This window comes from Emys orbicularis, chromosome 1, assembly GCF_028017835.1.
Source record: "Emys orbicularis isolate rEmyOrb1 chromosome 1, rEmyOrb1.hap1, whole genome shotgun sequence".
NCBI classification, from domain to species: domain Eukaryota; kingdom Metazoa; phylum Chordata; order Testudines; family Emydidae; genus Emys; species Emys orbicularis.
In genome coordinates this window covers 2,969,158-2,991,816 of record NC_088683.1, presented here as the reverse complement: position 1 = coordinate 2,991,816, position 22,659 = coordinate 2,969,158, and the positions used below count along the sequence as shown (strand labels likewise).

Here is a 22,659-nt window from a genome sequence, read left to right as displayed (position 1 = left end):
GGGAGGCAGCTCGCCTGGCCCTGGGGGCTCCCCTGGGCTGTGAGCGAATTGGGTCCATCCGGCTCCCCTGGGAGACCAGATCCTGTGTCCCCGGCTGCAAAGTCCCTTCTGCAAAGCATCACTGTGTTACGCTGTGTCACTCCCGCTCTGCTCTGCCCCCTTCTCTCCCTGTTGCACCCACGCTCGGCTCTTCTCAGCATCTGAAGCAATAATAAACCAGAAATAGCACGGTCTGACTGTATTTGCTGTTACTGCTGCAGAGAATGAAGAGGGGAAATCCGAGGGGATTTTACAGCTGGGTTTAATAATCAGAAAGGGAGAGGCGCAATCGGAGGGGTTTGTTCGACGTCTGACAACTAGAGAGAGAAAAGGACAAGCTGGGGGCTTTCAATGAGAGTCAAGACATCAATAGAAATGGCAATGTCAGAGGAGAAGATTATGATTTTTCACCAACGTTTGACACTGGGGCGGGGGGGAATGGCTCAAATTCCCGGGGATTTTATATCCAGATTCTACCGATATGTTTCTGTTAATGCTTCGGGCCTCTGTCACTCAGCGAGTGTCACCTTTGGCCCTTGGCAGGCTGACGGCTGTGGGAGCTGAGCACAGCTGTTTCCCGCCCAAACCAGGGGACGCTGCTCCTAGAAAGGGGGCAGAATCTGGGGGGCTGAATGCCAGTCTGATGGTGAGAGAAGGGGGGTATGTGCCCCCAGCTGCCGTTCCGACACACAGCAGGGAGCCCTGGGGAGGATGGAGCCGGACGCAGCTGGGGGTGGGTCGATGGCAGACGTACCCATCTAGGGGGCTGGACATAAAGGGGAAAACAATTGGATCCCCACATCTTTGGGGGGGATGCTGAAAGGGCGTTTGTATGCACCCATCCCTGCCCCACTCCCTCGGCAGTAATGCCTGAAGGAGACGCTTTCCCTCCAGAAGCAGAAGTTGCTGCAGTTTAAAAGGGAGAGAAGGAGGTAAAACCAAGGGGACTGCAGACCAGTCAGCGCTAAAGAAAGGGATGGTTCCCCCACCCTGCCCCGGCCCGCCTGCCATTCACACCGGCAGCAGGGAGCCCTGGGGGGTGCTGCTGTTAGCAGGGCAGGAAGGGGGATGGAGCTGGAAGGTTCTGGGACAGCCTGGGGGTGGGGGTGGGGAGGTGACTGGCGGCTGGGGGGCAGTGCAGTTTGGCTGGGGGGGCAGTGACGGTGCAGCAGCTGGGACAAGATAAACGGGCTGGGCAGCCTCGGTGGGAAAGTGGCTCTTCACGTCCCCTCCGGGGACCCTGCCGGGGGGCTGAGGTGAGAACGTTGGTCCGGGGGGAGTTTTAACCTCCCTGCCGCCCGCCAACTGGAGTAATGAGTCAGGGCAACAGGCTCTCTCCATAACGGAGGGTGTTGGGGGGGTCTCATTCACTAAGTACAGACAAACGGGGGTGAACTTGAGACTTCCTATCAGTGTCTGATTATTACAGGGACTGGGGCAAATCTGAGGAGATTTTAGTACCAATATTTCATTTCTGGGGGTGCCCCGGCCCCCTGCTGCTACTGGAGTCACGCTGCTGCAGGCGATGTGTGTGAGGGGGGCAAGCAGGGTCACATTCTCCCCCCCCCCCCGATTTGCCACTTGGCTTGTACTGTGCATGCTCAGTAACACTGCTGAAGCCGGCTGGGCTCACTCTGCCCTGCCCCCGCTATCGGCTGGCATGGGTGGTCTCTGGGTGGGAGGGAACCCCCCCACTTCAGGGTTCAGGTCAGGGGGTTGCCCTGAGTGTCCCAGAGCTTGCCCCATCCCATCAGTACTGATGGTGCGTCCCCCCCACATCTGACAGAGTGTTTCTGTGTGGGACAGGGACATGGGATGCACGGCTCCAGGTGGCAGGAGAAGGATTTTCACGGGGAGAAAAGAAATCAGCCACTGAAGGCCTTTTTATTGTAAGCAGGGTCTGAATGAATACTTCCCTGACAGCTAGCTGGGAGGGGAAGAGACTATCCGTGTGTTTATGGAAATACAGTTTGCTCCTCTCTGTTTACATATTCATCAGATACAGCTGTGTCAGGGTTTCCCCCACCCCACTCTGAACTTTGGGGTACAGATGTGGGGACCCGCCTGAAAGACTCCCTAAGCTTTTATTTTACCAGCTTATGTTAAAACTTCCCCAACACACAAATTGCTTTCCTTGTCCTTGCTGCCACCACCAAGTGTTTTACACAAAAATTCAGGGGAGGGTCACTTGGAATCCCTATCCCCCCAAACCCCTTCACCCCCTTTCCTGGGGAGGCTTGAGAATAATATACCAACCAGTTGGTTATCAATGTGAGCACAGACCAGACCCTTTGTCTTTAGGACACTGAAAATTAATCAGGTTCTTAAAAGAAGAACTTTATTATAAAGAAAAAGTAAAAGAATCACACCTGCAAAATCAGGATGGAAGGTAACTTTACAGGGTAATGAAATGATTTAAAACACAGAGGATTCCCCCCTCTGGATTCAGCTTCACAGTTACAAAAATAGGAATAAAACTACCTGTGTAGCATAGGAAAATTCACAAGCCAAAACAAAAGATAACCTAATGCATTTCCTTGCCTTACTTACAATTTCTGTAATTTTAGATGGCTCATTCCAGGTATGTTTTCAGGAGATGTTGTACCTGCTTGGTCTCTCCCTCCCTCCGGAGAGGGAACAAACAAAGAGAGCCACCTCCCCCCCACCCCCCTGATTTGAAAGTATCTTCTTTCCTCATTGGTCCTTCTGGTCAGTTGCCAACTAGGTGATTTGAGCTACTTAACCCCTTACAGGTAAAGCGATTCAGTACAGCTGCCAAGGAAGGATTTTATGCTACCCCTTTCTTTATATTTATGACAGTTGTAAAAGTGTTCATATGCTTTTCTAGCCTTTTAATCCAATCTGGCCACTGTCCCCATGTCTGCCCACTTTGGAGACAGGAAAGGTAGTTCTGAGTTGTCTTCCCATCGGGAGCTGTGCTGGGCTATATCCAGTACCTGCTATTGGTGTTGATCTGTAGCTCAAAGGAGCAAGGAATGGATCTTCCTGCTGTGGGATTTTCTTGTCCGTCTGTACAGCTCTCTCAGGCAGCCTCTCCATTCGCTTGTGGGTAATGCGGGCTGCTAGTAATGTGATCACAATCATAGTTTGTTCAGAAGGACTTAAATTCTGCTGTAGTGAATTGTGGTCTGTTGTCTGTCACTGTTTGTTCTGGAATGCCGAAGTGAGCAAAAGTGCACTTGACTTTCTTGATAACACTGCAACATGTTATGTCTTTCAAGTATATTTCTATATATCTGGAAAAGTAGTCCATGACAACCAGGTAATGGCATTCTCTGAATTCGCATAAATCTGCAGCTAGTCTCTTTCAAGTTCTGTCTGGTAGAGGTGTCGTTATTGAAGGTGCTTTGTGTTGTGTTAGTCTGTTAGTTCTGCAATGTTCATGTGTAGATATTTTATTCTTTATGTCCACGCTGATGCCCAGCCATCATACTGATTTACTGGGCCTGTAACGCTAGCAGACCAGGTGCCAGCTAATGCCAACACCCCTAGATCTCCACTGAACACTCACAAATACAGAGCTGCAACCAATCTGGCTTGCCTGTGTATTAGTACTGTAAAAATAGTTATTAGAGTTAAAAAAATTCTGATTATAACTGTAAATCACCAGACAGGAGAGGAGCATTACCGAGGGTGAAATATTCCCCCCAACCCAACAGCTGAATTTTCAACTTGAAGCAGAAGGGGGAAAGTTATAAAAAGGCCTAACCAGGAGGAACTGTGGCCTGGTCTGCACTACGGCATTACTTCAGTTTAACTATGACACTCATCTACACCCCTGAGCAACGTAGTTATACCAACCTAGGTGCTGGTGTAGACAGTGCTGTGTCGGTGGGACAGCTTCTTCCTCTGACATAGCCACCGCCTCTCACAGAGCTGGAGTTATTAAGCTGACGGGAGAGCTCTCTCCGATTGGCTTAGAGCGTCTGCACCAGAAGCACTACAACACTGATGCAAGTCTCTAGTGTAGACAAGCCCTGTATCTTTTATGCTGCTTGTACTCTGAGAGTCAAGGATTAGTGAGATTCAGCAAAGATCCCCAGTGCTTGGCCTGTGGTAGCCCTAAAGGACACCAAGAGCTTGCTTATGTATCTCTTCTGCCCGTCAGAGTTAGCAGCAACAAGGGCCAGGTTCAGTATCTAGAGGTTCCTTTTCAACAATACAACACAAAACCAGCTTGAGCCCCCACCCACTGACCTGGGACAATTACACACCACCCCCCGGGTGCCTCTAAGAGGCAATACTTCCCCTCTCGCAAGCACAGAGTCTGAGTGTAGCAAAAACTTCTAATAAAAGGAGGGAAGTAACTCAGCATTAATTTGGGAAAACACCACACCTAGGGTTCATAAACATAAACCATGAGGCAAAGACCCACCCCCAAGTAAGTTGGGCAGTGTCCTTTCCCCTCAGGGTCTTAAGTCCAGCAACCCAAAAGTCCCTTTAATGTGCCTGTCCCTTGTCTGCACCCCACTCACAGTTGCTGTGCCCTGCTGTGCCCCGGGCCCTTTAAATCACTGCTGGAGCCCTGGGGTAGCGGCGGCAGCGGCCAGAGCCCCAGACCCTTTAAATTGCCACTGGAGCCCCAAGGCAGCTGCCCCTTTTGCCACTCCCCCCCGCATCAGCGGCCCTGCCAGTACGGTCGGCTGTGTACCGGTGGCCACTTTCTTACCAGTACGCCATACTGAACCGAGCCTACCTCAGCCCTTGAGGGAGGGAGTGTCTCTTTAACTGGTCTTGGATCCCTCCTCTGCACAGGGACTGTGTCCTTCCTGGGGAAACCGGTCAGGCAGGGCCTCCAAGTGACTGGGGTGTGCATTGTCCCTGGAAGTGTTGGCTGAGAAGTGTGTGTCGGGTTCCACCTCCCCTTTCCTGCTATTGAATAACTTAATCCCTGCACACAGTGATCGGGAACAGTGTTGATAAACCATTACAGGCAGCTCCAGAATTGTCACATGCTCATTGCTCACATAACCCCTCAGGTCTGCGGGACAGACTGTTCTGGCTCACGCGGGTCTGAGCAGTATGAGCAGGAGACAGGACCCTGGGCTAGAGGGGTCATTGCTCTGCTCTGGGATGGCAAATCTGACTTTCCCATCTGACATCCAGACAGTCCCAAGGGTGAGGGCTTCATGGCTCAAGAGGTGTCAATTAAGGCAGCACTGTGATGATGCGGTTCTGGCGGGACCCAACTGAGAGTGCCAACTCAGGACAAATTGCTTAAACAGGGCAGTTACAGCCCAAGGCTGGGGTTTCTCCACCTCTAAGGCAAACCAAACCAGCCAGACTAAGAGCACTTCGGTCACACCCCACTGGCTAACCACAAGTCTCACAAGCAATTCCCTTAGACACTCCAGTTTCCCAGTATCACCACCAGTGCCACTCGTTATGGGGACAAATGGTTATGAAAACCAATTTCCCAATATACACAAAAAGGTTCTCTCGATCCCAAAGGACCAAGCCCCAGATCCAGGTCAATATACAAATCAGATCTTTCCCACAAATCACGCTGTTGCCAATCCTTTAGAATCTAAAATCTAAAGGTTTATTCATAAAAGGGAAAAAGATAGAGATGAGAGTTAGAATTGGTTAAATGGAATCAATTACATACAGTAATGGCAAAGTTCTTGGTTCAGGCTTGCAGCAGCGATGGAATAAACTGCAGGTTCAAATCAAGTCTCTGGAATACACCCCCGCTGGGATGGGTCCTCAGTCCTTTGTTCAAAGCTTCAGCTTGTAGCAAAATTCCTCCAGAGATATGAAGCAGGATTGAAGACAAAATGGAGGAGAGGCATCAGCCTTATATAGTCTTTTCCAGGTGTAAGAACACCTCTTTGTTCTTACTGTGGAAAATTACAGCAAAATGGAGTCTGGAGTCACATAGGCCAGTCCCTGCATACTTTGCTGAGTTACAAGGCATATCTGCCTTCTCTCCATGGGTCCATTGTATAGCTGATGGTCCTTAATGGGCCATCAAGCAGGCTAGGCAGAGCTGATCCCAGCTTGTCTGGGATGTCACCCAGAAGCAGAGCATAAGTTTGCCATACAGACAGTATAGAGCCAATATTCATAACTTCAACTACAAAACGGATACACACATACAGACAGCATAATCATAACCAGTAAACCATAACCTTGTCTTAGACACCCCATTTGACCCCTTTTATACAAGATTTAGGTGCCACTACAGGACCTTGGTTGCAACAATGATCTATATAGTCCCAGTTTATGTCAATAACGTCACAAGCACTGAAGGCGCTTTCTGTGAAAAAGAAGAACCACCAGCAGCAGCAGCAGCGGGGTGTCCAGAGGGCCCCCCGGGGTCTGAGGACCAAAACCTGACGTGAAGGATGAGAGAGGTGACCAAATGAAAGCACGTCACCTGTCCATGCAGCAGAGGAGAGCCAGAGCCAGCAAGGCAGCAGAACGAACTTCTCTGTACAACTCCTGGGCCTGATCCGCTGCCGGTCTCAGTCAGTGACGCTCCACTGCAGTAAACCAGCAGAGCTCCCTGGCCACCAGCTGAGGACCTGGCCGTTGAGCTGCCCATCTTCTCCTCTGAGCCGCTGCTCCACAAACTAGCATAGACAATACACCATTGTGTTACCATGCAAGGGCTCCCCCCGCAACCAAGAACACAGGTGCATCCACCCAGAATGCACATCACCCCCTCCAGCCTCCCCCCACCCTTCTCTAAAGGCAGGGAATGGGCAGTCACCGTTCAGCCTGGACAAGGTGAACAGCGGGGTTAACCCCTAGCTCTGTACCAGGGCTGGCCAGGAATGATGGGAAGGCAATAGCCTCTTCCACCATCCAACTTGCATCCGAGTATCTCTTCAGTGCTGAAATTCGCATCTTCTCTAAAAGCCACACGCCTAGTCAGAATGGCTTGAAATTTGGTAGGCCAGGTCAGGGCCTGGCCTGGACTCAAGGCTCAGTCACTTGGGTAGCCACTTTGGAGTATGCCAATTCTCTGGGCTTGGCTGTCCCACCTGGAACCACTGCTCTAGCAACTAGCCCACACTCCCTTCCCAGAGGCAGGTATGAAACCCGGGAGTCCTGGCTCCCAGCATCCTACTGCTCGCTAGCAAACAGCTGTGTGGCTGCCTGGCAGAGCGCGCTGGCACAAGTGGCAGGGGGCTCTGGTGTGGATCTGAGGGTCCCTCATTCAGACGCTGCTCTATGAGGGTAAATATGGTTCCACACAACTTCTGCCCGGTCGGGGGTGGCACTAGGAACTGGGACGTCCCCGCCCTTAGCTAACCCTGCCATGTTCTCTGTGCGCTCCCCAGCCTGACTTCCAGTCACGCATCCCACGGGGGCCGCAGCACGGCCCCTGCAGATCATTGATCCAGTGAGTAATGGCCGAGGGACAGAGCACGCTGGGCACCGCGAGTGGCCTGTCACGGATCCGAGCAGACACCCCTTGCTGGCCACCCACTAGGAGGCTGTGAGGGGAAGCCAAGCCCCCGTGCTCAGGATCCCCCAGGTGTGTTACGCTCCTGGGGCCCCAGCAGGCTGCAGCACAGGCTCCTCCCTTGGTGTCTCTGGCACACTCCTGGGCACCAACTCTCCATCTGTTCCCCCATCTCGGAAATGGGGCTTTTCAGCCATGCTCACGCTTGGCCCAGTCAGACGCCTTTATGATCTCTTATCCTGCATCATGTAAAGCACAGGAGAGTACAGAGCATCCCAAACGAGACCCACTAAATGTATGTCCCTGTCTCAGGCTCCTCACCACACAGGGCAGGGGCCCAACTCCCCTGGGTTGTCCAGAGCCCTTGGAGCCATCTGGGCTCAGGAAAACAAGCAGCCCCCTCTGCCCCAGGAAGCTACTACCATACTGAGTGACTCTCCCTCCTGGAGCCCTTCACCTCGCTTCGGTGTCCTTGCCATCTCCTGCCCATGCTACCATCCTCTTCCTGTCCGGCCCCTGTTCTTGTGGGTTTAAACCAGGGCATGAACCCCAGACTTGCAGTGAAATCTATACTTAGAGTTCTCCAAGCGTGAACTCCTCAGGCACTATAACAGCCTTAAACACGGAGTCACAGACAGTCCCCGTGGATACTCCGATCCATCATGCCACCCCGGTGAGCCTAGCTTGTGATAGATGGTCCCTTACACCAAAACTCACAGCAATATTCCAGTTACTCCCAGTCCCAAAGGACCAGTCATTTACTGCAGGTCAATTGCACTTTAGATCTTACCCCGAAGGCAACGCTTGTAGCCAGTCCTACAATAAACTATCCACCAATTTATTAATAGGAAAAGGAAACAAGAGCTAGTCAAGTATCAGAGGGGTAGCCGTGTTAGTCTGAATCTGTAAAAAGCAACAGAGGGTCCTGTGGCACCTTTAAGACTAACAGAAGTATTGGAGCATAAGCTTTCGTGGGTAAATGCCCACTTCATCAGATGAAAGTAATGGAAATTTCCAGAGGCAGGTATCAATCAGTCTGGAGATAACGAGGTTAGTTCAATCAGGGAGGGTGAGGTGCTCTGCTAGCAGTTGAGGTGAGAACACCAAGGGAGGAGAAACTGCTTCTGTAGTTGGATAGCCATTCACAGTCTTTGTTTAATCCTGATCTGATGGTGTCAAATTTGCCAATGAACTGGAGCTCAGCAGTTTCTCTTTGGAGTCTGGTCCTGAAGTTTTTTTGCTGTAAGATGGCTACCTTTACATCTGCTATTGTATGGCCAGGGAGGTTGAAGTGTTCTCCTACAGGTTTTTGTATATTGCCATTCCTGATAGCTGACTTGTGTCCATTTATCCTCTTGCGTAGTGACTGTCCAGTTTGGCCAATGTACATAGCAGAGGGGCATTGCTGGCACATGATGGCATATATAACATTGGTGGACATGCAGGTGAATGAGCCGGTGATGTTGTAGCTGATCTGGTTAGGTCCTGTGATGGTGCTGCTGGTGTAGATATGTGGGCAGAGTTGGCATCGAGGTTTGTTGCATGGGTTGGTTCCTGAGTTAGAGTTGTTATGGTCCTCAACTGCTAGCAGAGCATCTCACCCTCCCTGATTGAACTAACCTCGTTATCTCCATACTGATTTATACCTGCCTCTGGAAATTTCCATTACTTTCGTCTGATGAAAAGAGCTAGTCAGAAGATTAAAGCAGGTGAGCCCGGCTGACTACAGCCGTGTATTTGTCAGTGTTCAATTGATGCATGAGGACCTTGGCATGAGCTGGCACCTGGTCTGCCAGCGTCACCCCTACTCACTCCCGAGCACTTGGCCTCTTTTGTTCTCCTCCAGGTAACTTTCCACTGCTCCTACTTCCCCCCTCCCTTCAGAGGAATCAGCTAAATGGGTTTTTCTAAGGATGTTACTGCTTTTTATAACATAGCTTTTTGTGAGGTTTAAGCACCATTATTAATCTTAAGCATTTGCCTTTGCGCCTGTGTGGGGTGTACATGGTACCGGCCCTGTCAGCAGTGGTGGATTCACATACACGTAGGAACTCATGATACAGTGGTATTTCATAACACCACTTCCCAAGAGCAATCAGAGTGCATGTGTTATACAGATGTGGCCCCAACTCATCACAGCCCCCTCTGCCCCCCGCCCCCATTTGAAGCCACACAATCCCAGTTATGGAGGCTAATGATGCATTAGGGAATTTCTCACAATTACTTTCCTTTGGCCCCTGCCTCTGGCCTCGCGGGTGTTTCGAAATGTTTACACAGCCTCCCTAGTGGGTCTGGAGGGACGCCAGCGCTGGCTCTGGGGAGCACACGCTGTAATCCTGGCAAGCTGCTGACATGGGTGACTGGGAAAGAATTTCTAACAGTATGAAGAGAGCAAATATTTGTGCAGAAAGAGAGTGAAGAGCCCTTGGGGCAGCAGTAGATCTGGGACAGGAACCTTCTTCATCCAGGTGGCCCTCAGGGACCAGCCGTGCTCTGAGCTGCTTGTGACCCCTGGGCGGCTGAAAGGGTCGAGCTAAACGACCTCCACCTGGACAGGCCCAGGCCCCGGGGGATTGGGCTCCCTGACTCCAGTGTGATGGGCAGGGGCACACTTGGCTGGAGACCCCCCAGATACAGGCTGGTGGGGAGGCCATAGGGCTCCTGAGGGTACCCCACCTCAGGAGCACAGAGCACCTCTTAGCATAGACCCTGTGCTCCAGCTCATATTGCGCAATGCAAGTCAGCCATGACAAGTGTGTTTCTGCTCACTGTGGGAGGGAGACAGGCGGGGGGCAGATCCCTGGTAAGCAGGCACCAGGGGAGGGGGCAGATCCCTAGTGAGCAGGTGTTGGGGGAGGGGGCGGATCCCTGATGAGCAGGCGCCGGAGGAGGGGGACGGATCCCTGGTGAACAGGCACTGGGGGAGGGGGCGGATGTGTGGTGAGCAGGTGCTGGGGGAGGGGGCGGATCCCTGGTGAGGAGGAACCAGGGGCGGATCCCTGGTGAGCAGGCATTGTGGGAGGGGGCAGGTCCCTGGTGAGTAGGCGCCAGGGGAGGGGGTGGATCCCTGGTGAGCAGGTGTTGGGGGAGGGGGCGGATCCCTGGTGAGCAGGCGCTGGGGGGAGGGGGCAGATCCCTGGTGAGCAGGCATTGTGGGAGGGGGCAGATCACTGGTGAGAAGGTGTTAGGGGATGGGGAAGATCCCTGGTGAGAAGGTGTTGGGGGAGGGGGCGGCTCCCTGGTGAGTAGGCGCCAGGGGAAGGGGCGGATGTGTGGTGAGCAGGTGCTGGGGGAGGGGGCGGATCCCTGGTGAGGAGGCACCAGGGGCGGATCCCTGGTGAGCAGGCATTGTGGGAGGGGGCAGATCCCTGGTGAGAAGGTGTTGGGGGATGGGGAAGATCCCTGGTGAGAAGGTGTTGGGGGAGGGGGCAGCTCCCTGGTGAGTAGGCGCCAGCGGAGGGGGTGGATCCCTGGTGAGCAGGCGCTGGGGGAGGGGGCGGATCCCTGGTGAGCAGGTGCTGGGGGAGGGGGCGGATCCCTGGTGAGCAGGCACCGGGGGAGGGGGCGGATCCCTGGTGAGCAGGTGCTGGGGGAGGGGGTGGATCCCTGGTGAGCAGGCACTGGGGGGAGGGGGCGGATCCCTGGTGAACAGGCAGATCACTGGTGAGAAGGTGTTGGGGGATGGGGAAGATCCCTGGTGAGAAGGTGTTGGGGGAGGGGGCGGCTCCCTGGTGAGTAGGCGCCAGGGGAGGGGGCGGATGTGTGGTGAGCAGGTGCTGGGGGAGGGGGCGGATCCCTGGTGAGGAGGGGGATGGGGAAGATCCCTGGTGAGCAGGTGCTGGGGGAGGGGGCGGATCCCTGGTGAGCAGGTGCCGGGGAGGGGGCGGATCCCTGGTGAGCAGGCACCAGGGGAGGGGGCAGATCCCTGGTGAGCAGGCACCGGGGTAGGGGGTGGATCCCTGGTGAGCAGGCGCCGGGGGAGTGGGCGGATCCCTGGTGAGCAGGCGCCAGTGGAGGGGGCGGATCCCTGGTGAGCAGGCGCCAGTGAGGGGGGCGGATCCCTGGTGAGCAGGCACCGGGGTAGGGGGTGGATCCCTGGTGAGCAGGCACCAGGGGAGGGGGCAGATCCATGGTGAGCAGGTGCCAGTGGAGGGGGCGGATCCCTGGTGAGCAGGCACCGGGGTAAGGGGTGGATCCCTGGTGAGCAGGCACCAGGGGAGGGGGCAGATCCATGGTGAGCAGGTGCCAGTGGAGGGGGCGGATCCCTGGTGAGCAGGCGCTGGGGGAGGGGGCGGATCCCTGGTGAGCAGGCACCAGGGGACGGGGTGGATCCCTGGTGAGCAGGCGCTGGGGGAGGGGGCGGATCCCTGGTGAGCAGGCGCTGGGGGAGGGGGCAGATCCCTGGTGAGCAGGCGCTGGGGGAGGGGGAAGATCCCTGGATGGGACTGGGCCCTTTCTTAGCTCATCGCCTCCAGCTGGCACTGGTGCAGTGGGCGTGCAGAGCGGCCGGGGAGGTGGAGCAGCCTTGCTGGCTGTGTTAAAGGAAGGTGGCTCTAGGATCAGGCCGAGGGCAGGGTTGATCTGGGAGTAGCCAGGGGATGCAGCCGGCCCCGTTACGTCTAGACTCCCTGCCCAGCTGACCGAGCTCGGCCCAGCCGCTCCCAGAGGTTGCCAAGGCTCAGTGCTGTGCGCACTCTGAGGGCTCTCAGGGCAGCTTGGTCATGTCCCAGGTAGCCCCCCCCAACCACAGTTCCCCCCCCCCCCCGAGGCTGGCGATGGAGGGTGCAGCTCTAAACTCCTGCCAGTGTCAGAACAGCTCCTCCTGTGGGTTGGGACGAGGCTGCGGGAGGGTGTCACACCAGTCCGGCAGCAACAGCCCCCACCCGTGTCGGAGCACAGCCTGCTGCTGGCTCGGCTGTTTCTGTTTGAACAGCTGAGGGAGGGGGTTGGCCGGTGCCTCTGCTAGCTCCTTCGGAGAGGTCCCAGAAGGGGGCACCTTGATCTGCCTCTTTCAGCTGCACCATGGCACGTAGAGAGGCTGCCGCTGGCCCCTCCCGCCCTGCGGATTCACAAGTGTGATGCTTTGGAGAGCTCTGCTCTGCCGCCCTGGAGGGGACGTGGGCTGCACTGGGATCCGTGTGACCCCTGTCTCTGTGTCTCACTCCCACTCGGCCGGTGGTGGAGTGTCTATGATCCCCCAGTGCCTGGTCGAGACCGGGGCCTAGTTTACACTGGAGAAGGTTTGCTGGGGTAGCTATACAGGCGCAGACGTACCTGCAAATCTGCCTAGTGTAGCTGCAGCTTAGACCAGCAAAATGTTCTTCTCCTGATATAGTTTATACTGATTCCTGGAAGGAAATGCACTCTACCAGCAACAGTACTCCCCTGCTGGAATAACTGCGTCCGCACTGGGGCTTTGGCTGGAATTAGAGTGCCAGAAAAACCACCCTGACCACTGTTGCTGTAACGGCAAAAGCTTTAAGTGTAGATTTGGCCTGAGGCAGTGCAGGGTTTGACCTGTCCAGGTGGGGGCTCCCACCCTTCCCTTGGGGGGACAGTACCCCAGCACCACAGATCCTCCTGATCATCAGCCTCGGTTCCCTTTGCCTGCAATCCCCCCTGTCTGTCCCTGCGCCCCATGACGATTGTTCCCCCCTGCAGCCTACGCAGCCCCTCTAAGGCCCTGCCTGGTGGAGCTGAGAGGGGCCCTGCCCAGAGGCACCTGATTGCAGAAGTCTCCTATGTCCGGGTGCAGCGCGGGCTCCGGGGCAGTGCTGTTGGCTGGGGAGCAGTGGGGAGCTGATGGGCCAGATGCAGCATGAGACTTGCCTGGTGCCTGTTCCCCCTGGGCCCAAGGACTGGGCCTGCCTGACCCATCAGCAGAGTGTGGGGAGCAGCCGAGGGTGATAATGGCTCTCCAGCTGCCACCCCCCCGCCCTGCCACGCCTGAGCTGAGCGGACGGGTGGGGAAATGGCCTTAATCTCTGTTTGCTCTGGGCTTGGATTACCTGCTTTGGCAGGTGGTTCAATTTCCCTGTTCAGCCCCCTCCCTGCCCCCCTTCCTCCTGCTGGGCTATAAACCCCTCGAGACCCAGCGCCCAGCACAGGCTGAGCTCCACTTCCGAGCGCTACGGACCAGCCGCCCAGACAGACAGACAGACAGACGGACAGGTGAGTCCTGCCCCCTCCCATCCCTCCTTCCTCCTTGCTGGGTGCTGGCTCTCGGTGGCAGCTGAGCCTTGTGATGGGGCCTCATGGCTGCACTTGCCCTGTGTGAGTCCCTGGGGCTGTCTCTGTCCCACCCCTTCCCCCACAGCGCGGCCCCGGCACCCCATCCCCTTGTGTCGGTGCTGAGTGTCCTCTCCCTGGGGCTCTGCTCCCCGCGCCCCTGCCCTGCCCTGCCCGGCTGGAGACGAGGGGCAGGGAGAGCCGCAGGCTGATGGGCCCTTGGGAACCAGCCCAGGGACACGGGCCCCACACAGCTCCCCTGCCCCACAGGGGTCTGTGAGCCTGGACCCCTGGGGCTGGGGGCTGGGATCCCTCAGGGCCCTTCCAGTCCGACCAGGCCCTTAGCAAACAGCCCGGCTCCGAAGCGCCTCCCCTGGCAATGCCCCATGGCAGTGTGGGGTCACTCCCAGGGTGTCTCGGGGCTCTCGTGGCCCCATCTCCCTGGTGTGTTTTCTCCCCAGGGGAAGCGAGAAGATGGGGCCAGTCGCCTACTTCAGCCTCTGCCTCCTCGGCTGCCTGATCTTTAACCCCTCGCTATCAGGTGAGTCCCTGCCTGGCCCCTCGGAGCTGGAGCCCCGGGGGCTGCTTGCCGTGGTGGGAAGTGAATTTATATCACTGCCCTGCCCCCAGAGCCCCTTCCCCACTGAGTCCATAATCCAGGAGCCGAGCCAGTGGCTCAACGCCCACCCTGGGGAGACGCCGCCGCCCGCTGCCCCTGGCGATGGGTGAGAACTAAGGCCGGAGAAGCTCGTTCCTGGCCGGGATTGCCTCTGTCCAAGGGATGTAGCAGGGTGGGGGACCCTGGGGCCTGGGCTCCGTATCTCCCCCCGAGCTGGGAATCCAGGAGCTCATTAGAGCAGGTGCAGGGGGGTTCTCATCCCCACCCCCCCACAGTGCACTGGCTCCTTCCCTGCCCACAGGGAGCCCTGGGGAAAGGAGCCCCTGCCCCATTCAAACCCAGAGGCCCTGCCCGGCTGGGATCCCTGCTCAGGGCTGGGTTCCAGGGGCCCCGTTCTGCCAATGTGGGGTCTGGGCAAACCCAGCACCAGAGCCTGGAGGGTCCTGCCAGCCAGACACAGCCCCAAACGGGATCCCGATGTTATTCGTGCTAATGGGAAAGCCACGGCTGTGCCTCTGAAACAGCCTCTAACCGCGGTGTCCTGTCCCCACCATTGCCCCCCCCGGCCCCCTCTCTCTGCAGGGGCACGAGCTGCATCCTGTCCCACGGGCTGGCTACACTTCCAAGACGCCTGCTATGGATACTTCCCCCAGGAGGCCACCTGGAGAAGGGCTGAGGTGAGGGTCTGGGGATCCAGCTGGGGCACGGGAGGGCTCAGCATTAGGGCCCTGAGCCTTGGGGCTGCTCAGTGCTGGAGCACACCACGCCCTTGGGAGCCCGTCCTGTGCCCGCTGGGCCACGACGCAGAGGTTAGCACTGTAGGTGCGTCAGCTCCAGGCCTGTAGGGGGAGCCCCGGTGGGTCCCGATACCCACCCGACAGGCTCAGGAAAGGGCAGTGACTGGGGCTGGCGGGAACGGGGAGGTTGCAGATACCCCCGAGCTACAGAAGCGTAATCACTTACAGCTCAAAGTGAGTGACCGCGGCTCTTGTTTGGCCCCTGGGCCAGTCCAGTCGCCAGTCAGGGCTCTGTAGGCCAGTGCCGGGGGTGGGGGCTCTCTAGTCCAGCAAACAGGCTGGTTTCCAGGCCAGGCTCATTTAGCGTCTCTCCCTGGGGCCCTGCCCAGCCACTGCTGCTCCCCCATACGCCCCACACAGCCCTGCCCCTGGCTGCAGTATCCAACAGTCACAGCCTGTCCCACACGTGGCTCTGTCCACAACTCCTGGGCACTCTGCTTTGAATCCAGCTTCCCTGCAGCTCCTGGGTCCCCAGGCCATGGCTGCTTTCCCCATCACTCGTGGGAAGGGCCCTTCCTCCAACCCCGCCAGAGGGAAGGGCTGTGCCGTGGGAAAAGGGGCTGTTGGGGAATGTAGTCCCTGCTTTCCTCTGACCCGACGTGCTTGGCATGCGCTGTGTCTGACAGGGACATCAGGGACGGCCTGGGTCCAGGTGGGGTCGTGTCTCCCTCTAGCAGCCGGCTCAGGAAGGGCCTGCTCCTTACTCGGTGTTACCAGAGCAGCTCCCTCAGCTCCGGTGGCAGGGCTGTGCTAAGGTCTCCGGTTCGATCCCCATTGCTGGCTGGTATCGGTGCACGTGGCCAGGGAGTCGTTCCACAGGAGGTTAAAATGCAGTAGCATTCTCCGTGGCGGGGAGATAGTCTGCAGAGTGTAATGTTGTCGCTGGGCTAGTGAGAACGAGAAAGGCAAACTGAACCGGGCTGGGGAAGCTCTGACAGGAATGGAGCTCAGCAGCAGCTCTTCGGGTGTTTATACTCCAGAAAGGGTCTAGAAGGGGCTTTTCTGGGCCCCATGGTTATCGTCTCTGGTCGGTTTCCAGACCAGATGTGCTTGCAGCTCTAGTAACGTGATGGCTTTCTACTTGCCAGCCACGGACACAGCCTGGCAGCTGAGAGTCATGCTGGGCTCTGCCTGGTAACTTCAGCCTGGCCAAAACGGCTCTGCGGGGTGCTTTATGCCCTCAGTGACAGCTGGGCAGGCCCACTACCCTCCAAGGGCTGTACGGGGCACTGACTGGAGCTGGTACAATTCTGCTGGTGATGCCCAAGAACGGGTAGACCCTGGGTCCCTCTGCAGAGCTAAGTGGAGTCAGGGAGGGGGGCTATGTGCTCTGCATCCCTGCTCTGTGGTCTGGGGGGGCTGTGGTGGGTGATAGGGGGCTGGGTGCTCTGTGGTGTGGGGGATGATGAGGGTCTGGGTACTCTGTGGTGTGGGAGCAGTGGGGGATGATGAGGGGCTGGGTGCTCTGTGGTCTGGGGGGCCGCAGGTTCCTACCAGGCGCTCTCCAGCTGCCGTCAGCAGTGGGAGCAATGGAGGGAAATGGCCTTGTCCTTGTCACAGGCTCGGTGTCAGAGCTACGGCAGCGGGGCCCATCTCGCCTCCATTCACAGCGAGGAGGAGCACAACGCAGTCGCTGGTTTCATCGCCCGCTCTCAGCGCCATGACGACGACGATGATGACGGTGATGATGTCTGGATCGGACTCCATATCCCCACCCGGGTGAGTGCCTGGTGCCTGCCCTGGCAGTCACTCCCCTGTATCTCTGCGGATTGTTTCCTTGCTGTGCGGTTAGCAGGGTACTTATCACAGTTATTAAATGTCGGCTCTATCAGAGTCTCTGGTGCCCGTGACCCTCTGCCAGCCTCTCCCTTGACCACTTCCCACGGCCCTCCCATGCCTGGCCCTGGCTCGTCTCTAACTAATCTTAGTTTCCACTCACAAAGGAATCCTACAAAAAGTGGGAATATGGTTAAATGGCTAAAGATGAGTACAAAAGAATAGCACAAGTACGTAGAGACAAAATCAGAGAGTTTAGGTAAAAACACCCAGCAAGGGACAGAAAAGGCAGTGAGAAGGGGGTCTATAAATACATGAAGAGCAAGAGAGACAAAGGAAAGTGTAGGTCCATTACATAGCAGGGAAGGAGAGCTAACAACGGACAGCACCAAGAAGGCTGAGGTGTTTCATGCCTCTTTTGCTTCAGTCTTCTCTAAAAAGGTTAATTTTGAACAACTGCTTAACACAATTAATATCAACAATAAGGGGAAAGAATACAAGACAGAACAGAGCATGAAGAGATTAGAAAATATTTAGACAAGTTAGCTGTATTCAGCTCAGCAGGGCCTGGTGAAATTCACCCTAGGATACTTAAGGAAGTAGCTGAAGCAGGCTCGGAACCGTTAAGATTTATCTCCAGGAACTCGTGGAAGATGGGTGAGATCTCAGAGGCGTGGAGAAAAGCAAACATAGCACCTGTCTTTAGAAAGGGGAACAGAGAACCTGAGGAATTAGAGACTACTCAGCATAACTTCAATACCCATGAAGCTGCTGGAACAAATTATTAAACCTTCAGTTTGTAAGCACCTAGGCTATGTTCACAGAGCACTGTGAACCGAGGTTTAGTGGGACTGGAGTCAGCTGACCCGGATCAGGGAACCCCGGGCTCGAGCATCCACATTGCACCTTGTTCACTTTGCCAGCCACCCACTTCTCTCTACCAGGAGTCTTCAAGTCCCACCATTTAACCACAGCTCGCAGTGATTTCAGCTATTAGTGCCGGGAGCGGCATTCTCTTGTGTTAGAGACACTGGCCTGAAACAGGTCTGTTGCTTAGCTCTAGGTAGTAGTGAATTCCTCTCACTTTCACTTGAGTCTTAATCAGCTCTGTTATTACATAGTAGAGAGGGGGGAAAAGAACCAAATAGCATCTAGGACTGTTGTGCAGGAAAGAGACACCCACACTCTTCCTAGTACACATCTTCCCCCTCCTTCCTCAGAACTCACTGAGCTTTGGCACCCCGTCCCCTGCCTAGCAAGTGCCCTTTAATTGTGGGTGAGTCCCTCAATCAGGGTTTGCCAAGTACAGTTCTGCTGCCCTCGATTCACACAACAAGGATAACAACCCTTTATTACTCCGGCCCCAATAATGAAGAGACTGGGGCTCCAACACCAGGGAGGGATAGCTCAGTGGTTTGAGCATTGGCCTGCTAAACCCAGGGTTGTGAGCTCAATCATTGAGGGGGCCACTTAGGGATCTGGGGCAAAATCAGTACTTGGTCCTGCTAGTGAAGGCAGGGGGCTGGACTCAACGACCTTTCAGGGTCCCTTCCAGCTCTATGAGATAGGTGTATATCTCTATATATAAGACCTGCCACAAGTGCTCATTTGGGCAAGCAATCCCATCTTGCTGAGCACCTAGGCAGGGTGGGTGTGCCCATGAAACAAGATCAGCTCCTGAAGTCCATTTCCACAGCTTGTCACTAGATGTCAGGGGAGAGCTCAGTCAGCCCTGCTTACACTTCTAATATTGGTAGATGACACCAAGCTGGGCGGGTTGCAAGCTCTTTGGAGGACAGGATTAAAATTCAAAATGACCTTGGCAATTTGGAGAATTGGTCTGAAATCAACAAGATGAAATTCAATAAAGATAAGTGCAAAGTATTTCACTTAGGAAGGGAAAATCTAATGCACAACTAAGACCTGGGGAATAACCAGCTAGGTAGTAGTGCTTCTGAGAAGGATCTGGGAGTTCTAGTGAATCACAAATTGAATGTGAACCAACAATGTGATGTAGCTGGGAAAAAGGCTAATGTCATTCTGGGGTGTGTTAACAGGAGTGTCGTATGCCAGACATGGGAGCTACTTGCCCTGTTCTGCTCAGCACCGGTGAGGAGACCTCAGCTGGAGTGCAGTGTCCCGTTCTGGGTGCTGCATTTCGGGCAAGATGGGGACAAATTGGCGAGAGTCCAGAGGAGAGCAACAAAACAGATCAAAGGTTTAGAAAACCTGACCTGTGAGGAAAGGTTAAAAAATTCAGTCTTGAGGAAAGAAGACTGAGGGGGCACCTGATAGCCTTCAAATATGTTATGGGCTGTTATAAGGAGGACGGTGATCAGTTACTCTCCATGGCCACTGAAGGCAGGACAAGCAGCAATGGGCTTAATCTGCAGCAAAGGAGAGCTAGGTCAGATATTAGGAGAAACGTTCTAACTCTCAGGGCAGGGAAGCTCCGGAGCAGGCTCTCGAGGGAGGTTGTGGATTCCCCGTCACTGGAGGTTTTTAAGACCAGTCTGAACAACCCCCTGTCAGAGCTGGTCTAGGGTTACATGGCCCTGCCTCCGCGCAGGAGACTGGGCTAGACGACCTCTCAAGGTCCCTGCTGGCCTGACACTCGGATGGATCTGTGATTCTATAAGGTGCGTCACTGTGGTCTCCTCTCACGCATGTGTCTGCAGAGCCGAAGATGGTCATGGGCAGACAGCTCTGAACTGGACTTCAGTGCTTGGGATAGCCACAGAAGCTACTCTTCCCTGAAGGGGGAGCACTGTGCGGTGCTGGAGGAAGACACAGGTAAGGAGGAGGCTGAGAGCCAGGTGTGTCAGTGGGGGAGCCCAGGCAGTTGTCTGGCCGCACAGGCTCTGAGACGCTGACCGGGTGCTGGTCCCAGTCCCCAGGGTGTGGGTGTGGCACGTACACAGAGCCTGGCCCCCGCTGAGGGACTCTGCTGGGGTGGTCAGGGCAATGGCCAGGAGCAGCTATTGTGCCCCTACTCCACCAAGTGGTGCTCCTGGGGGGGGTCTTGCTCATGAGCGCTCGCTGTGTCGCTCCTGGTGGGGCTGTGTCGCTCCTAGTGGGGCTGTGTCGCTCCTGGGGGGGGCGTGTCGCTCCTGGGGGGGCTGTGTCGCTCCTGGTGGGGCTGTGTCGCTCCTAGTGGGGCTATGTCGCTCTTGGGGGGGGGTGTCGCTCCTGGTGGGGCTGTGTCGCTCCTGGTGGGGCTATGTCGCTCCTAGTGGGGCTATGCTGCTCCTGGGGGGGCGTGTCACTCCTAGTGGGGCTGTGTCGCTCCTGGGGGGGCTATGTCGCTCCTGGGGGGGGCGTGTCGTTCCTGGTGGGGCTGTGTCGCTCCTAGTGGGGCTATGCTGCTCCTGGGGGGGCGTGTCGCTCCTAGTGGGGCTGTGTCGCTCCTGGGGGGGCTATGTCGCTCCTAGTGGGGCTATGTCGCTCCTGGGGGGCGCGTTGCTTCTGGGGTGGCCATGTCACTCATGCATTGACACAGACGCGGACTGCTCAGGAAAACACCCCGAAGTCTCAGCATGGTCAAGAATTGAGCATGAATGACGGCTCCCATGAAACTCGCAAGAGGCTAGTCCCAGTCACTTGCTTAATGTCTCCGTCACCCAGCCAGGGAGCAGAGACCGGGCATGTGACACTGGTGAGCGGCCATGCCCAATGCCTGCAGTCGTAGTTCAGAATCCATGAGGGATCTGAACTGGGAGAGCGGTTTGCCCAGGCGCCTGGTGAAGCTGAACGAATCACGGGGCGTGTGGCGTGGGAGCCCTGGCCGATCAAGGGGGCACAGTGTTTCTGGGTGTATCCAGCAAATGATGGGACAGAGCTCAGTGCCCCCAGGCCCCATCCCCAGACCAGTACCCGAGAGGCCTTGCTACGAAGCTTGTGCACAGCTAGCAGTTCCAGGAGTCCTGCTGCCCGTCAGACCCGGTGCCGGCAGATGGGCACAGCCAGGCCTGCAGTCACTGGACAGGGATAGGGAATGGGCGACGGGGTTGGAGCACTCAATGGTTCCCTGTTCTGTTCATTCCTTCTGGGGCACCTGGCACTGGCCACTGTCGGTAGACAAGATACTGGGCTGGATGGACCTTTGGTCTGACCTGGTCTGGCCGTTCTTATAGAGTCGAACAGCAGCAGAAACCCGCACCCAAGGGAACAGGGCACTGAGAACGGCCTATACCCCCCGCGGAGCTCCCTGCTGGGCCTGGGGTGCTGCTGAGGGGCTGAGCCCACCCAGCCCAGCCCCAGGACTGTCGTTCCCTAGACGCTCTCTGGCTGACTAAGCAGGAATACTACTGCCGGGCAGCCCCCGGGCACGGGCACAGGCACCCCCAGAGCAGAGGGGTAACGGGGTCTGAGGGAGGAACGTGCTGCTCTGCGCACAGCAGGCCGGTAACACTGACTCCTGGGGCAGGGACACATCCCCTCTGCATGGCGGCTGAGCCCTGCCTGGGACAGATGTTCCCATGGGTGTAGCCAGACCCAGGTGGGCAAGGCATGGAGGGGGCCTGGCTGTGGGGCAGCTCACTGAACAGGGAGGGAGGCAGCAGCCCAGTTCCTGAGCGGGTGCCTCCAGTCCCGGGGCAGGGCTCTCGCTCTCTCCTCTGCCCTCTGGCTAGGGTGGGGGGGCACCTGGGGTGGGGGAGGTAGGAGCAGTAGCACATGGACCAGGCGTCTCCCCTTTCACACTGAGCCTCGGCAGGATGGGGCTGCCCCAATCTGCGGTGCTCAGGGCTCCATCCCACCCTCCTCTTCCTCAGGGCTGTGCACAGGAGCTGGGATCTTCTCCGAGGGGCACGGAACGGGGCGGGGGAGGGGTCACTGTACGAGCAGGAACGGCCCAGCCTGCCCCACCCCAGGGGTCATTTCTGGTTTTCTTTCTAGGTTTCATGACTTGGGACAACGACTCCTGTAACGATAGAAACCCGTTTGTCTGCAAGTACAGGCCTTAGGGGAGGCAGCTCGCCTGGCCCTGGGGGCTCCCAGCACCTGGGCTGTGAGTGAATCGGGTCCCTCCGGCTCCCCTGGGAGACCAGATCCTGTGTCCCCGGCTGCAAAGTCCCTTCTGCAAAGCATCGCTGTGTTACGCTGTGTCACTCCCGCTCTGCTCTGCCCCCTTCTTGGGGGGGTCTACTGGGTAGTTTTACCCTGGGCTCCCCCTCTTGTCTTTGCCCAAACCCTGCTCCCCCCCCCCCCCGAGCCCTCCCGCATGTGCAGCCTCGTGCTCTGACCCCCAGCTGGCTCGCATGGCTGGGGCTGCGGGTTAAGGGTGCCTTAGCTTGGGCTCCCGCCCGCCCCTTTGCTGTGACAGCGCAGGCAGGAGCACGCGAGTGACGACCGTCCTGCAGTGCCCTGCCTGCAGCTCCCCACGACTGACCCAAACGGCTGGGAGCGAGCCCTGGAGCGTCTCCCCAGTGCACACGAGGTCAGGAACACGGCGCACACGGGGTGCTCAGCCCTGCGCGCGGCTAGCCTGAGCGCTCGGAGCCGGGTGCCATTGCACCACGGCTGTCCCGCTCCCCCCTCGTCTCCACCTCTTCACCGCAGGGAAGCAATAATAAACCGTTCTTTCAGCATTCAGTCCTGTGTGCGTCTGCTGCTCTCTACAATGGCCCGTTCCCTGTGCCCCCGCCGCCGTCCTCAGCACCCCAGAGCCAGCCCTCCGGGGGGCAGACAGGGAATGAATGGGAGGGAGCATGGCCCTGGCCTTTTCGCTACAGCGCAGGACATTGGCATCCTCCTCTGCGTGCATT

The 22,659-nt window shown here is 56.7% G+C and overlaps 1 protein-coding gene across 1 annotated transcript; it reads left to right on the top strand.

The window, feature by feature from the left end:
- Window positions 1-14,176: 14,176 nt before the first annotated feature.
- Window positions 14,177-21,858, top strand: LOC135878350 (struthiocalcin-2-like). The gene is made up of 5 exons (XM_065403987.1): window positions 14,177-14,243; window positions 14,904-14,998; window positions 16,679-16,837; window positions 19,573-19,687; window positions 21,791-21,858. Exons 1-5 carry the CDS (start codon window positions 14,177-14,179, stop codon window positions 21,856-21,858), a joined length of 504 nt encoding a protein of 167 aa, XP_065260059.1.
- Window positions 21,859-22,659: the final 801 nt, after the last annotated feature.